This window comes from Agelaius phoeniceus, chromosome 2, assembly GCF_051311805.1.
Source record: "Agelaius phoeniceus isolate bAgePho1 chromosome 2, bAgePho1.hap1, whole genome shotgun sequence".
NCBI classification, from domain to species: Eukaryota; Metazoa; Chordata; class Aves; order Passeriformes; family Icteridae; genus Agelaius; species Agelaius phoeniceus.
The window spans coordinates 23792568-23805207 of NC_135266.1; the positions used below are offsets into that span (position 1 = coordinate 23792568).

The 12640-nt window shown below is 40.3% G+C and overlaps 1 protein-coding gene across 2 annotated transcripts in view; it reads left to right on the forward strand.

Annotated features, from left to right (window-relative positions):
• The first annotated feature begins 5600 nt into the window (after positions 1 to 5600).
• Positions 5601 to 12640, forward strand: part of PRKX (protein kinase cAMP-dependent X-linked catalytic subunit) — an 83485-nt gene continuing 76445 nt past the window's right edge. Inside the window, exon 1 of one of the 2 annotated variants that reach the window (XM_077173304.1) lies at positions 5601 to 6129. In XM_077173304.1, coding sequence (XP_077029419.1) covers positions 5946 to 6129 — 184 coding nt within the window. In that variant the 5' untranslated portion in view covers positions 5601 to 5945. The remainder of the gene's footprint in view (positions 6130 to 12640) is intronic. The other variant, XM_054654538.2, reaches the window with a different exon arrangement.

The window sequence follows — 12640 nt, forward strand, 5'->3', positions numbered from 1 at the left end:
AAGGGTCAGTGTATGAAACAGTAAAGGCATAAGCAAAAGAAAGTGTAAAAAGCTTGATAGAAAGTGAACCACCTTGATAGAAATGCAGTCTGGCTCAGAGTTCCCTACAGCTGTAAATGCCCTAAAACCTTGTGCATCGTGAGGGTTTGGGAAAGTGATTTGACCAGAAACTCCAATAACTTTATTTAATAAATGATTCCCTGAACTAATTCCTGAACTGGCTCACCAAGAAGCTCCCTGAGTGTCAAAAGCAAAAGCAAGGGTGTGGGTGCTGATGCGAGAGAGGGAGGAGAACAACAGAGCTGTGGCAGCCTGGATTTGGATCAGGTTAAAATGAACCACACTTGAAGCCCAAATAAATTGTGACATGGGGAAAATTTGATGCTAAATCAATGCAGATACGATGCACTCTGAGGCCTGACAACATTCTCACCTTGATGCCCATGACTAGAGGAAGATTTTAGCTGTTTCTTTTTTCTCACCAAATCCTTAGTCTTGTACATGAAGATAACAATATGAAACCAAATAAAATTTTAAAAATGTTGAATTAAAAGATTTATTCTATTCATGCATTAGATAAACACGCCTTAAAAAGACATTTGCAATTTCATTTAAAAGGCTTTTAATTATGCTAAATACAGGGGAAAAAATATTTTGTCACAGAAATTTTACATTTATCTAAATGAGAACTCATTGTTGAAATAGCTTAATTCCCCGAAGCTGGCAGCAACAGATAGAGTTTATTATTCTGTCTGACTACCCTGAAAGCTATAAAATTCACATTACACATCTTGCTAGGAAGAAAAAAAAGCAAAAAAAAAAGCTCAAAAGCTCAAACCAATTTACTTGTTTGTGGAATTTATTATTTTATACTAATTTTGCAGAAATGTGATAAAATTTGTAAAAATACACTACAGCTACATACTATAAATTGTATAAATAAATGTGAATAGAATTATATTTGATATATTCAACTTTTGCAGAATTCCACACAGCAATGTAGCAAACACATTCTTTCATTGACACAGTAAATATGGAGTATTTGTGAAGTAGTAATGCACAGTAAGGGAGAATAGGTCCTACAATTGCATTCAGTAGCTTAAAGAAGGGAGGCCAGAATGAGAGCTCTTCTCATACAATTAAGAGCAAAAATTCTGGATTTCCCATTTCCTGGATGACTGCTATAAGCAGCATACTATCCTGAATATTCAAAATGAGATATGCCCATGTCAATGGACACTTGTCTGGGGAAAAGAATGAACAAAAAGATGTCCTAGTGCATTGGTACTTTATTCTATCTTTGAACTGAAGCAAATACCACCACCTGACTTCAAAGAACTTGTCCAGCATGCTGGCACTTCAGGATCTTCTATCAGCTAAGACAGTGTTCCTATAACTTTTTTTTTTGTATAAAAATTTGCCACAACTTACTTTTGTGAGGGTAGCAGTTTTGCATGTATGTGAGATATACCTTCAGAATGTTTAACAGAACAAGTTCCTCAGCAAATGTAGGCAAAGCAACATCTTGTTTCCAGATCTCAATCTAGTTTTGGCAGAAGCTAGACACAAACTTGCTCAGACTGGGCAGAAAGTCTAGACACCCTAGTAACAGCATTTCCATGTTTGAACTGGCTACACCAATGTATTTCCGAAGCAAGGAATCAACTCAGCAAGATTCATCAGAAACACGGTTTTGGATGTAGGCAACAACGTTAAATTCTTTGTGTTTAAATTCTCATTTGGATACTGCCACTATGCTCATCATAATTTAAATGCTTTTAAAAAAGTGTTAAACATAATCATATTCAAATAAAAGTGCAATAGTTGCTTTATGAAGGTGTAGGTACATTTACATGCTGTGTGATTGCTCGTTATACAGATAGGCTTATTTCCATACTATGAAGGAACTGCATCAGATGGGTGGAATAATTTCCCCCTTCCTTTGTCCAGGCCGGGTTTTTTGTACGAAAGGGTGCTGGTTTACATCATAGGACTTGCCTGATCATGAACTTCTTTAGCAAAACAAAACAAATGAAAAACATACCAGTACTAATTATCTTTACTAGTTATTCTTCCTCCTCAGAGCAGTCCCACGTTTTTAGGCACCGTATGTAATGTGACTAAAGGAGATGATATGGAGCTATTTATTAGTAATAACCACCACTGAAGGACTTCTCCATTTCCTCCCTACAGGTTTGAACAGGTTCTCCTGCAAACTTGTTGTAGTAGTTTTACTGTGATGGTGATGGTAAATATATGCTTTAACAAGATTTGTAAGGAAAATTATATATTTGCAGAGAAGAAAGAAGCAGGCTTTCAGGAAGACAAACGCAAACCTCCTCAGACTACAGGAAAGACACTTTTGTCTGCAGCTATGGAGACATTTAAATGACTGATTCCTTTCCCAGAGAGTTAGGTGCTTAAATCATATTCCATTTGCATGGAATGTGTACCACAAGGTTCCCCCAAAATGAATGAAAAAGGATCTGCTATATCAACTCATGGATAGGTAGAGTTTTGTTATCCTTTCCATTGGTTTATGTTGTTAACTAAAGGTTTCCTGGGGGAAAATAAAAAAAACCCCTACAACCCAAAAGGAAGGAATGGGAGGAAAGTTAGTGATTTAGGACCCAAATAAACATTTAACTACCAGTGTGCTTTTATGTGCTGAAGTTTGCAAATGCACATATATGAAAGGTCACAGGGAACAACCAAATTGACACCTGGAACTCTTCTGGTCCCTGAAAATTCTGAGTTTATAAAGGAATATAAGTACACAGAAATTTTTTTGCAACTGAAATAGAAGACTAAGCCCTCACTAAAATAATGAATTGACAAAATCATTTATACTACTGTTCTCTGTTTTTGGGAGGCTTTTCTAAATAAAATCTCTTTTAAAAAGATCTTAACTGTCTTTGAAAAGATTAATCTCTAACATCTGGTACTTTTAAGAGACAATGAAAATAGAATTAACCCTTGGTGTAAGCACCTGTAAGGTGAAGGACTAGAAATATAAAGGGGGTAAATTGTTTTAAGATAAAGAAACCTGGCATTAGGCACCTAATGCCTGTGTGGGGAAAGTGAAAAACTGAGAACTATGAATTATCGAGAGCAAGGGAAAAGCCTAGATTATTCAAAAAGTACCTGAGACCAAAAGGTGACATTTTAAGTTAGAGGCAAAGAAGAAAGAAAAGAGGAATATATGGCTGCTGGCTTGCCTATGAATTAGGCCTAAATTGGGCAAGAAACTATGTTTCATATCCATTATTGCAATCTAGTGGTCAGCTCTACTTCGACTTGCAATTTATGAAGTTAGGAGCTTTGATTCTCAACCTCATTGCACATAGAAAGAAGGACCTTTTCTTTCCCTGAAGTATTGTGGATAATAATCAGTATCTGCAAGATAAATTCTGAGATGGTTACAGAGAGGTGGCAAAGCACGCTAATAATATGTTGACATTCTAAATATAAACATTGCAATTATGTTGTTACAACTACAGCTAGGAAATGCCTTGCACGCAAAGGAAGCAAACTTAAATCTTAAGAACAGACACTGCATCAAATGGAACTAATCCTGTGCTTAGGAGCCTTGCTGAATCACAGCTCTTTTGAATGGGTGCTGTCATACAGGCCACCAACTGCTGAAGCATGGCAGTAGGAGGCTCTTTAAAAGAAAGTTTTATGGTCCTGAATGCAAGTAATTTAAACTTTTTTGGGTAAAATTTGTAGCATAAATGGAAATATCAGTTGAAGATAATCAATACCTTAAGTAAAATACTTTATGCCCTTTTTATCATCTGAGAAGTGAATGATTTCTTAATTTTAATCAAAAAGGAAAGGTTTCAGGAAGATCAAATATCAATTTTCTTGGCTAGACTGAAGTTAAAGAACTCTATCTTGAAAATAGCACAATACAGCTTATATCTTTTTTCTCAATTTGCAATTATTTGGCTAGAAAAACAAAGTTAGATTTTTAGACACACTAAGATTTTTTTAAATGTTTTGATGTGTATTTTTCAAATTGCTATCTTAAAAAAAATCAGTCATTGTTAAAAGAGCTTTGTTGGCTTGCTTACCTTTTGACCAAACAGAAATTAAATTTACAGCTTGCCAGAACATTTACAATTTGCAGTTTAAGGAATCTTCAAAACACATCATTCAAGGCCTAAACCATGGTAAATCTGGTATAGAATGTACAGAACATAGTCACAGACTGGGTAAGGCAGGAAAGGACCACAGTGGGTCACCTGGTTCAACCTCCCTGCTCAAGCAGGGTCATCCCAGAGCACATGGCACAGCATTGCATCCAGATGGTTTCTGAATATCTCCAGTGAGGGAGATTCCACAATCTCTCTGGGTGACCTGTTCTAGTGCTCAGTCAACCTTGCAGTAAAGAAGCAGAAAGGGAAGTAAAGCAGTAAAGTAGTAAAGCAATATAGAAGGGCAAAACTTGCATTCCAAAGAGTTAACAGATGAAATCTGAAATTTTGGAGGAAAAGTGATGTCATCCTCCTTGACTGGTGACTTTTCAAAGGCTGACAGGAAGCAGAGATGACCTAATGATTTTTTTGAGTTAGTCATAGCCCTTCAAGTCAACAAGCTACGAGATAAAAATGCATTTTACATTCTCTGATATTATGACTATAAACTGGACTCTAAGGATACCTTAAAATTCAGGATAAATGTAAATATATTTGTAATTCTTATTAATAATTAATATATTTGTACTCATTTTTTGTATACACACATTTCTCAATATTATTGAACCTACTCCACACAGAAACTAAGAAGCCTTAAATTCTCATCATGTCACTTTTAATAAAAAGGAGATGCCAAATGCCACCCGTGTGACTTCATTGACACTCAGCTTTGCAGACACCCTGCTCACAGGAGCACAGTGTAGTAGCTGTGAATAGGGTAAAACTGGGCCAGAAAAAGGAATGGAAAATATTAGGATTTCCTTCCCAGTTTTGATGTGCACGCTTTACAGTGACTTGATTCACACACCAATTTGCCTTGTCTTTCAGCATAATCGTCAACAGCTTCTTGGCTGCTCTGAAGGAGCTATATTCGGTACTCTGCTGCTGCTGCTGCATGAGGCGGGTGTCTGCTCGCCTCAGCCCAGCGCAGCCCAGCACTACCCCCAGCCATCCCCAGCCACAAGAACACTGCAGGCTGGAGCGGGACGCGCTGTGACCGGTGCGGAATCCACACCTGCTTGGAAACGGGGAGTAAAATAAGGCGCGACAATCCCTTTGGGACGTGCGGGGGGAGCTACTCGAGCGCGCTCCCACGCGTGGGGAAAGACCAGCTCCTCCCAGGGCTGTTACTGTGCAGCCGAGGGGGCCCCACCGCTCATTTTTAACTTTCTGCGGGGAGCGGACGGGACCGTCCCAGGTGTCCCTACAACACTGAGGGAGCGCAGGGCAGGCGCGGCAGCCGCCCGCACTTCCCTGCACCCCGTTCCCCGCCGCCCAGCCCCTCGGGCGGGACGCAGGGTGGGAAAGGAAAGCAGAGAGCACCGGGGCTGTCACACGGTTCCGGGCCGTGCCCGCGGCGAGGGGCGAGGGCCGCCCTCCCGCTGTGCGGCGGGGCCGCGCTTCCCCCGGCCCCTCCCCGCCCCGCCAGCCCTCAGCGGGACGGTGCCGCAGCGGCAGCGGCAAACCCCGCCCTCCGCCCCGCGTGTGGCGCGGCTGGGCGCACCCTCGCCATTGTCTGCGCGGCGGTCCTTGCCTACTGCGGGCACCGGCGGGCGGCGCGGCGCTTGTGGCCGCGATGCTGAAGGGCTGCGCGCCCCCTCAGACGCGGCAGCGGGCTCCAGCCCTGGGGAGCAGCAACCCCGCCTGCTGAAGACTGAAACTTTGCGTCTCCGCCGCTCCCTCTCCTCCCTCTTCCTCTCGCCCTTCTCCATGCGCTGAGCGGCCGCGGGGCGCCCGCTCGGCCCTATGGACGCCTTCAGCGCTGCCAAGGCCAAGATGGGGGCGAAGAGCGGCGGCGAGGCGGCGGCGGCGGGAGTGGCCGCGCCTCAGCCCGCCGTGCCGGCCCCCAGCCCCGCCGGTCCCGGCTCGCCCGGCGCGCTCGAGCCCGCTGCCTACAAGCTGGAGGACCTGGAGACCCTGGCCACCGTGGGTGAGTGCGGGAAGGAGGGGAACAAAGGAGCTGCCGAGGTGCCTGTCTGCGACCGTGCCCGACGAGAGGAGGTGCCCGAACAGCTGGCTGCCCCCTTCCCCAGCGCCCTCTTTTTTTGTATTTTTTTTTTTCTCTCCGCCTTCCCCTCCCCGCTCCGCTGCCTTTTCTCCCGCCGCGCCACCGCTGGCCGGTGTGAGGGCAGCTGGGCTGGCTGCGGTGGCTGTAGGTGCCTGTGGGCGGCTGGCGGGGACGCGCCGCAGCCTCCGCGCGGTTCGGGAGCCGGGCTGGGGGAGGCTGTGGGCATTGTACGGCCCCGGCTGCGGATCTGCAGCGGAGCGAGCCTGCACCCGGACCTGGGTTTGGCTTGTCTCTGGGAGGAGTACTGCCACTGCTGAAGCTGAAAGACCTTTTAGTATAAAACCTGGTTTATCTGGTTTAACTTCATTTACCTGCATCATGATAAAAAATTCATCATTTAAATTAGCTGTCGGGCCAGGGAAGAGATCAAACAGGTTAACCGAATGCAGGTGAGTGTATGTCAAACCCCCGACACGCTGTTGCCCTGAATATTGATGCAAAGATGCTTTACGTGTGTAGAATTTTGGTAGAAGGTAAGGTCTCATCTCACAAGTACCACGCTTACTAAAGCTTCCTGTAATCGGTGGCATTGTAGGGTAAATGTGCCTTATAAATAGGCATTTCAAACATCAGTGAAGTTCGTGGTGTTCATGTGTGCTGTATCTCTGTATTGTATTTGAACATACTGACAGTTGCATATGTTTTTGCATCTGGTTTGAAAGCTTGTATGTTCAACTACATGGAAGTTTTATTCACTTTTTCATTATAGGGCTGTGAAATTATTTTGGATATATTTATTCCAGTAAGTAATGTGATGTAAATCTTAATTTCCCCTAAGCTCTCTTCAGCCAAAAAGGTGTGATATAAACCCTTTCTTAGTGAAGTTAATGGCTTTAAACATGGAATTGGAAAGGCACAGGAGTGGTGTTGTTAATGAAGAATGCCTTATCTTCTCTTGAAATGCGTTGTGTTTTGAGATAGTGTTCCAATTTGAAATGTGGGCAGACATTTTACTGATAATTTATTTGAGATTATTAAGAGACTTCTTGAAAGGTTTGTAATGTTTTTTTTCCCTCCAGAAGTGGTTGCTTTTCTTCATTACATCATGACCATGTGGATGCAGTAGTCATCACTGAGGATTAAGACTTCAAGTAAAGCACAGATTGCAGAAAAGTAGTAATTTTAAAAGAGGACAGGGTAGTCATGGAAATATTCCTGCGGCCAATGAAGAAATGTGGCAGTAATCCTGGTGTCAATCTTAAGCAGTATACCTTTATTAGAGTGTTCTTTAAGATGCTCTTTAGAGGCTAAGGGAAGGGAAAATTGTGATTCCACAGGATTTAAAGAGAGACTTAAAAAAAGGGAGACACTGCCTGTTAGGAAGAAACAGAGAAAGAAATACAAGGTAAAAGGAGCAGATAGTTGCCTTTCAAGGCACTGACAGAATATGTAGTGTCCCTTCATTCTCTGTCTTTCCCAGCTTGATTTTTTTTTCTTTTTTTCTCAAATAGCTCTGTCTCTAAAGATGACCATTCTTTGCATCTCTTTTGAACTGTGTCATTGGTCATTTAATAGGGAAAATAAAGATAAAAAAAGATAAAACTGGAGAGGTATAAAACTGTGCACAGATAAATACATAAGGCCTTACATTGTCAAAGAAACAGAGCTGGCTTATTTTAAGTTGGTTGAAAAATGAATTTGTGACATGCCTGTGTATCTTGCTCCTGACTAGGAAGCAATGTTGCAGCCTTAAAGTGATACTGAAACTGAGCACATGAGTACCTGCTCTGAGTGTCCAAGTTTATAAAAGATGCAGTGCCCCACTAATGCTTCTGTAGTGCATTAGTCGGGGATCTGAGTCAGGTCTAAGTCTGCCTGAGGTTGGGCAGCTCTGTGTGCACCTGCTAGCATGAAGCATTGGAGACCTGATTTAAATGGGCTGCAAGTTAAATCAGTGCAAAATACTGCAGGGTAGTAGAGTGGAATTGTTTTTTAGCTTGAGAAACTTTTTTGCTTGGCTTTGACCTTTTTTAATTCAGTTAGTTAAGTACACTGTAGGTTTATATCACGTGTTCTGAAAGAGTATATCTACAGCTCTTTTTAGCAGTGGTTTAAGTCAGTATTACCTTATCCTCCATTTTGATCTCCTTGCACAAATAGATGGCATTAAAGTCATCAGTTTCACTTCAGCAATTTACAGTAGTCTGCAGTTTGACTGCTCTGATAAGGATAACCATTTTCTTTCTGCTGATGTTCTTGAAAGCTGTATGCTCTGTCTGAGATAATTGGAGATGTTTGGGGATGGGAGGGGACATACCAGAACTTCCTGTTATGTAATTTGTGGGTATCTCCTTTTTACTAGAATCATTGCTTATAGATATACCCAGGCTTAGAAATAGTTATGGCCATGGAAACTATCAACTTGAGAAAGTTAAAAGTCAAAATAAGGAGGTCAGTTCCATGCTCTTGCAGCTGTTTATGATTAATATTTAAGGTAACAGAATTGTGTTGGTGTCTGTGACATTGTAGTCATCTATGACTTTATGCAACTTCTCTCTGAGGATGGAATAAAATCCATGTTAAAAAAAAAGCTGACAGCAATACCTGCTTTGAATATAGCAGCTACTGTTTTAAGTATCCTTCATAGTCTCAGAGGATTAAAATCTCTCTGTTAACCTGACCACCATAATGCAGGCTGGATTTTCTGTGACTTGTTTTCTGTGATTTCTGTTGGGATGTTCTGCCTGGTTTAGCAAAGAACTTCATGTAAAGGTGGGAAGAGCAAAAGGGAAGTACGGTTTAGTGTAATCATTCAGAGGGCATTTATCTCCCCCAAACATCCCAGGACTCAGCCTTTGTTTGAGTGTTTGTGGGCTCTTTGTTAAAAGGCAATTGAAGCAGAGTCTGGAATACAAGTTTGCTTTGGAGGGAAGTTTTATTTAGTTGATAAAGTGAAGTTACGGCTTTGGGGAGGGCACAGGATTGGGACACATACTGGTTTCTGGCACTAAGAGAAGTTAAACAGGAAAAATATTTCTTTGAAGGTACTTCCTGAGGGGTTGAACATGTGGCTTTGAACCTTTGAAGTATATGGGTTTTTTAACTAGTCTCCTTGTATGAAAGTTGAACACTCTTGCTCTGGAGCCATTGAAGGTGCTTGGTTGTCCTCATCTTGTTTTGAATTAATTTTCCTTTCAAAGGAGGTTGAAATACAAATGTTTGCTCAGCACACTCAGAAACTGCTGTTCAGGCCAGGCTGAAATACTCTGTGAATCTCAGTGAATCTATGTACTCACCTGTGCCAAGATTGAGTTAGTTCTGTGCTGTACAGGAACAAAAAAATTATATGCCATGACCACCATGTTCATTCAAAGTTCATGACCTTTGCTTACCTGAACCTATTTCAAACTTCTTGTGAGTCAGTGAAAAGGGGAGACTGAACACTAATGGCATAGTTTCTGAATCATCCTTTGTTGTGATAGGCATTTAACATGGGCAGACTTCCTGTTCCAGAAGCCAGAGTGCCTGCAGTTGGACACCTGACACGTATCTTGAAATAGAGATACTAAATTTTTAATTGTGCTGTAATGAAAAGGTAATTCAGGTAAACTAGAATAAGTAATATAGGAAAACCAGAAGGTTTTGGTTTTGGGTACATAAAGATGGGAAAAGTGTTACATTCCCAATTGAAATGCATAGTGGTGGAAAAGGGAGAAGGAAGAGAACACCAGGAGAAGAAAGATGACAAATTTTTTCTTATCCTCTCTCCTTTGAGATCTGTTTCTTGTCCATTTTTCAAAGTGCAGTGAATTCCATAGCAGACTATGTAAATGTAAATTTGGAGTTGCAAATCTGTTCAATTGATTGAAATATTTTAATTAGAGTATTTTTATGCAAAAAGATTCTTTTAAACTACTTTTCCCATGAAGTGCTTTACACTAAACAAATGCAGAATAAAAAATTGGGCATACCAGTATTTTCATTTTTATGCACATGGGAAAATTTAAAGGAGTTCATGGGAAAAATGAGGTGCTACATATTTTCAAATACTTAATTTCTCTATGTTCACACACAAAATATGCTAGCCAAATATATTTCAAGTGGCATTCTGTCAGCATGACAGTAGGTACACAGCTGTAGTCTAATGCCAGGAATTGTCTAAGAAACTGTGCCCCAGAGTAGCTCTTTACATGAAAAGTTCTTTACATGAAAAGAAGGCTGGTGGCTTTTTCCTTTTCTTGGAGGCTTAAATTAGTTCACTTTCTTACTAAGTGTTATTTTTGGTTTCACTACCAAGGTTGTCACCCATTTTAAATTTTCTAAGGAATGTATGAGCATTTTTTCCCTGTTTTGTCACATTTTCTTGATACTGAGATGATAAATAATAATCCATGATTTTACTTGGCAATGTTCTTGAATACCACAAGTTTTGAAAGAAAACATGGTCTGAATGTTGTGACTGTAATGGTGACCTGAATTCACCATTACGCTTGTACATCTTTGAGGCTTTAGTCATAAAGCTAAATGACTTGAATTTTGTTTTCACTCTCTGTATTTCTTACTTTATTTTTACCTCCCACAAAATGACACTTGTCCCAAAATAAATCATTATTGTTATAGCTGCTGTTCTAGAGAGAAATGACCAGGTGTGAGACTCAGCTTTCTTCCTTTGCTTTTCCTGTTATCCACTGCTGAGGTGAATTTCAATACCATAATGTTTATTGTAGATTAGGCAGCAACAGGTTCTTTCCCATAAGTTTCTTGTTCTCTTTAGGACGGAAAAAAATGGTATTTTTTTATAAAATTTTTTTATAAAAACAAGTATTCTCTTTTATCTTTCAGAGAGGTCAGAAAAGTGAGAGTGTATGGAAGAAGTCTGAACATGTGAAAATTGAAAGTTCACATTTCTGCTTTTCTATCTTCAGTGTTTAAAATCAGTCTTGAGGTAAATTGTTAGTGTTTGCCTGTCACCTGTTTCTTTTGTCTGAATCTAGTTTAGATATTTAACTGATTGCAGAAAGAAATTCAGTATTCTTTATCTGATGTTGTGAATTTGACAGTGTGTTCTAGAATAGGCTTCAACACTCAAATATGCTTCTTAAAGATAAGTAATTTGTAAAGTCCTATAAATAGCCCAGAGATGCCCAGAAGTGCTTTTTGCAATGCAAATAATCAGATAATCTGGGACACAACCAGTATTAATATTTCAGAAATAAGAAGCATGCAAAACTCACCCACAAAATCAAAAGCACCCAACACCATACCTTTCCCCTGCCAAGTTTACGCTTAAAAAAAACCTGATTTACCAGGTGAAAATACTTTGGAAAAACTCCTCTGTTAAGTGTTGTCTTAGCCCAAACTGAAGAAGATAAGAAACCTGCAGAGAAATGGAGGTTTTAACTATTTTTTTTTCTTTTTCCTTTTTCAGTGGGAAGAAACAGGAACTTAAAAGTGCTAGGGGTTGAAAGCATGTAGGCTCTTAGGGCTTGACTCAATTTTTTTCTATGTTTAGCTTCTTGAGCATGCATGTCTGGACTGCTTGTAGAGGACAGAGAGAACAGCCTTTTGGAGATGACTGCATTGGTATTTTGGCTTTCATGTAATGAAAACTTAGCAAAACAAATCCCTTCTCAAAGTGTGTTTAATCCTGGTTTGGTCCACTTTTAAAGGTGATTGTCAGTGTAAATAAAAAAAAAAGACAAGTGTGGTGAAATTTATATACTGTTTTGTTTATTATGAGAGACATAGAGGTGTATACAGCAATGAAGAGTGATTTTTTGTAAAGATAGGAACCTGTGTTTACCTTCCAAGGTCTTGTCTGGGCATAAGCTGTTTTTAACCAAATTATTTAGCTCAGTGTAATTCCCCTACTGTTGACACTTACCAGTGTAAAACATTTTCAGTATTACCTTGTACTACTCAGGAGTAATTTAACATGTTATGTTTACTTGGGAAAGCATCCTTTAAACTGTGCAATATTTTAGAGGGTTTTTTAGCAGCTTCAAACTGGTACATAAAATTTTCTGAATACTGTGTGTTAGTGTGCACCTGGGATATTTAGGGTAGAGCAATTCTCAAAATTAGACTATTTCTGCTTTCCCATAGAAAGACTGTCTTTCAAATGACTGAACAAGTGTTGATTTATTTTTTTAAAAAATAAAGAAGGGAGAGATATATGATAGAACATTCTTTGCTAGTAATATTCGGTTTGTGAGCTGCACTGTTTGCACTTCACATTAGAGCACTGGTTTGGTTTCTTGTATAAAATATGGATTTTAACCCTTATTTTTAATACTGGAGTGGATCAGAGATGGTGATCTGTAGAATTTGGTCATGAAAACTTTTCACTTGGCTGCCCTTTTTCTTCTGGCCAGTTTCTTCACTCACATCCCAGCTTGGAGCAGTTGCTAGGTGGTCTGTTAATTGATTGACC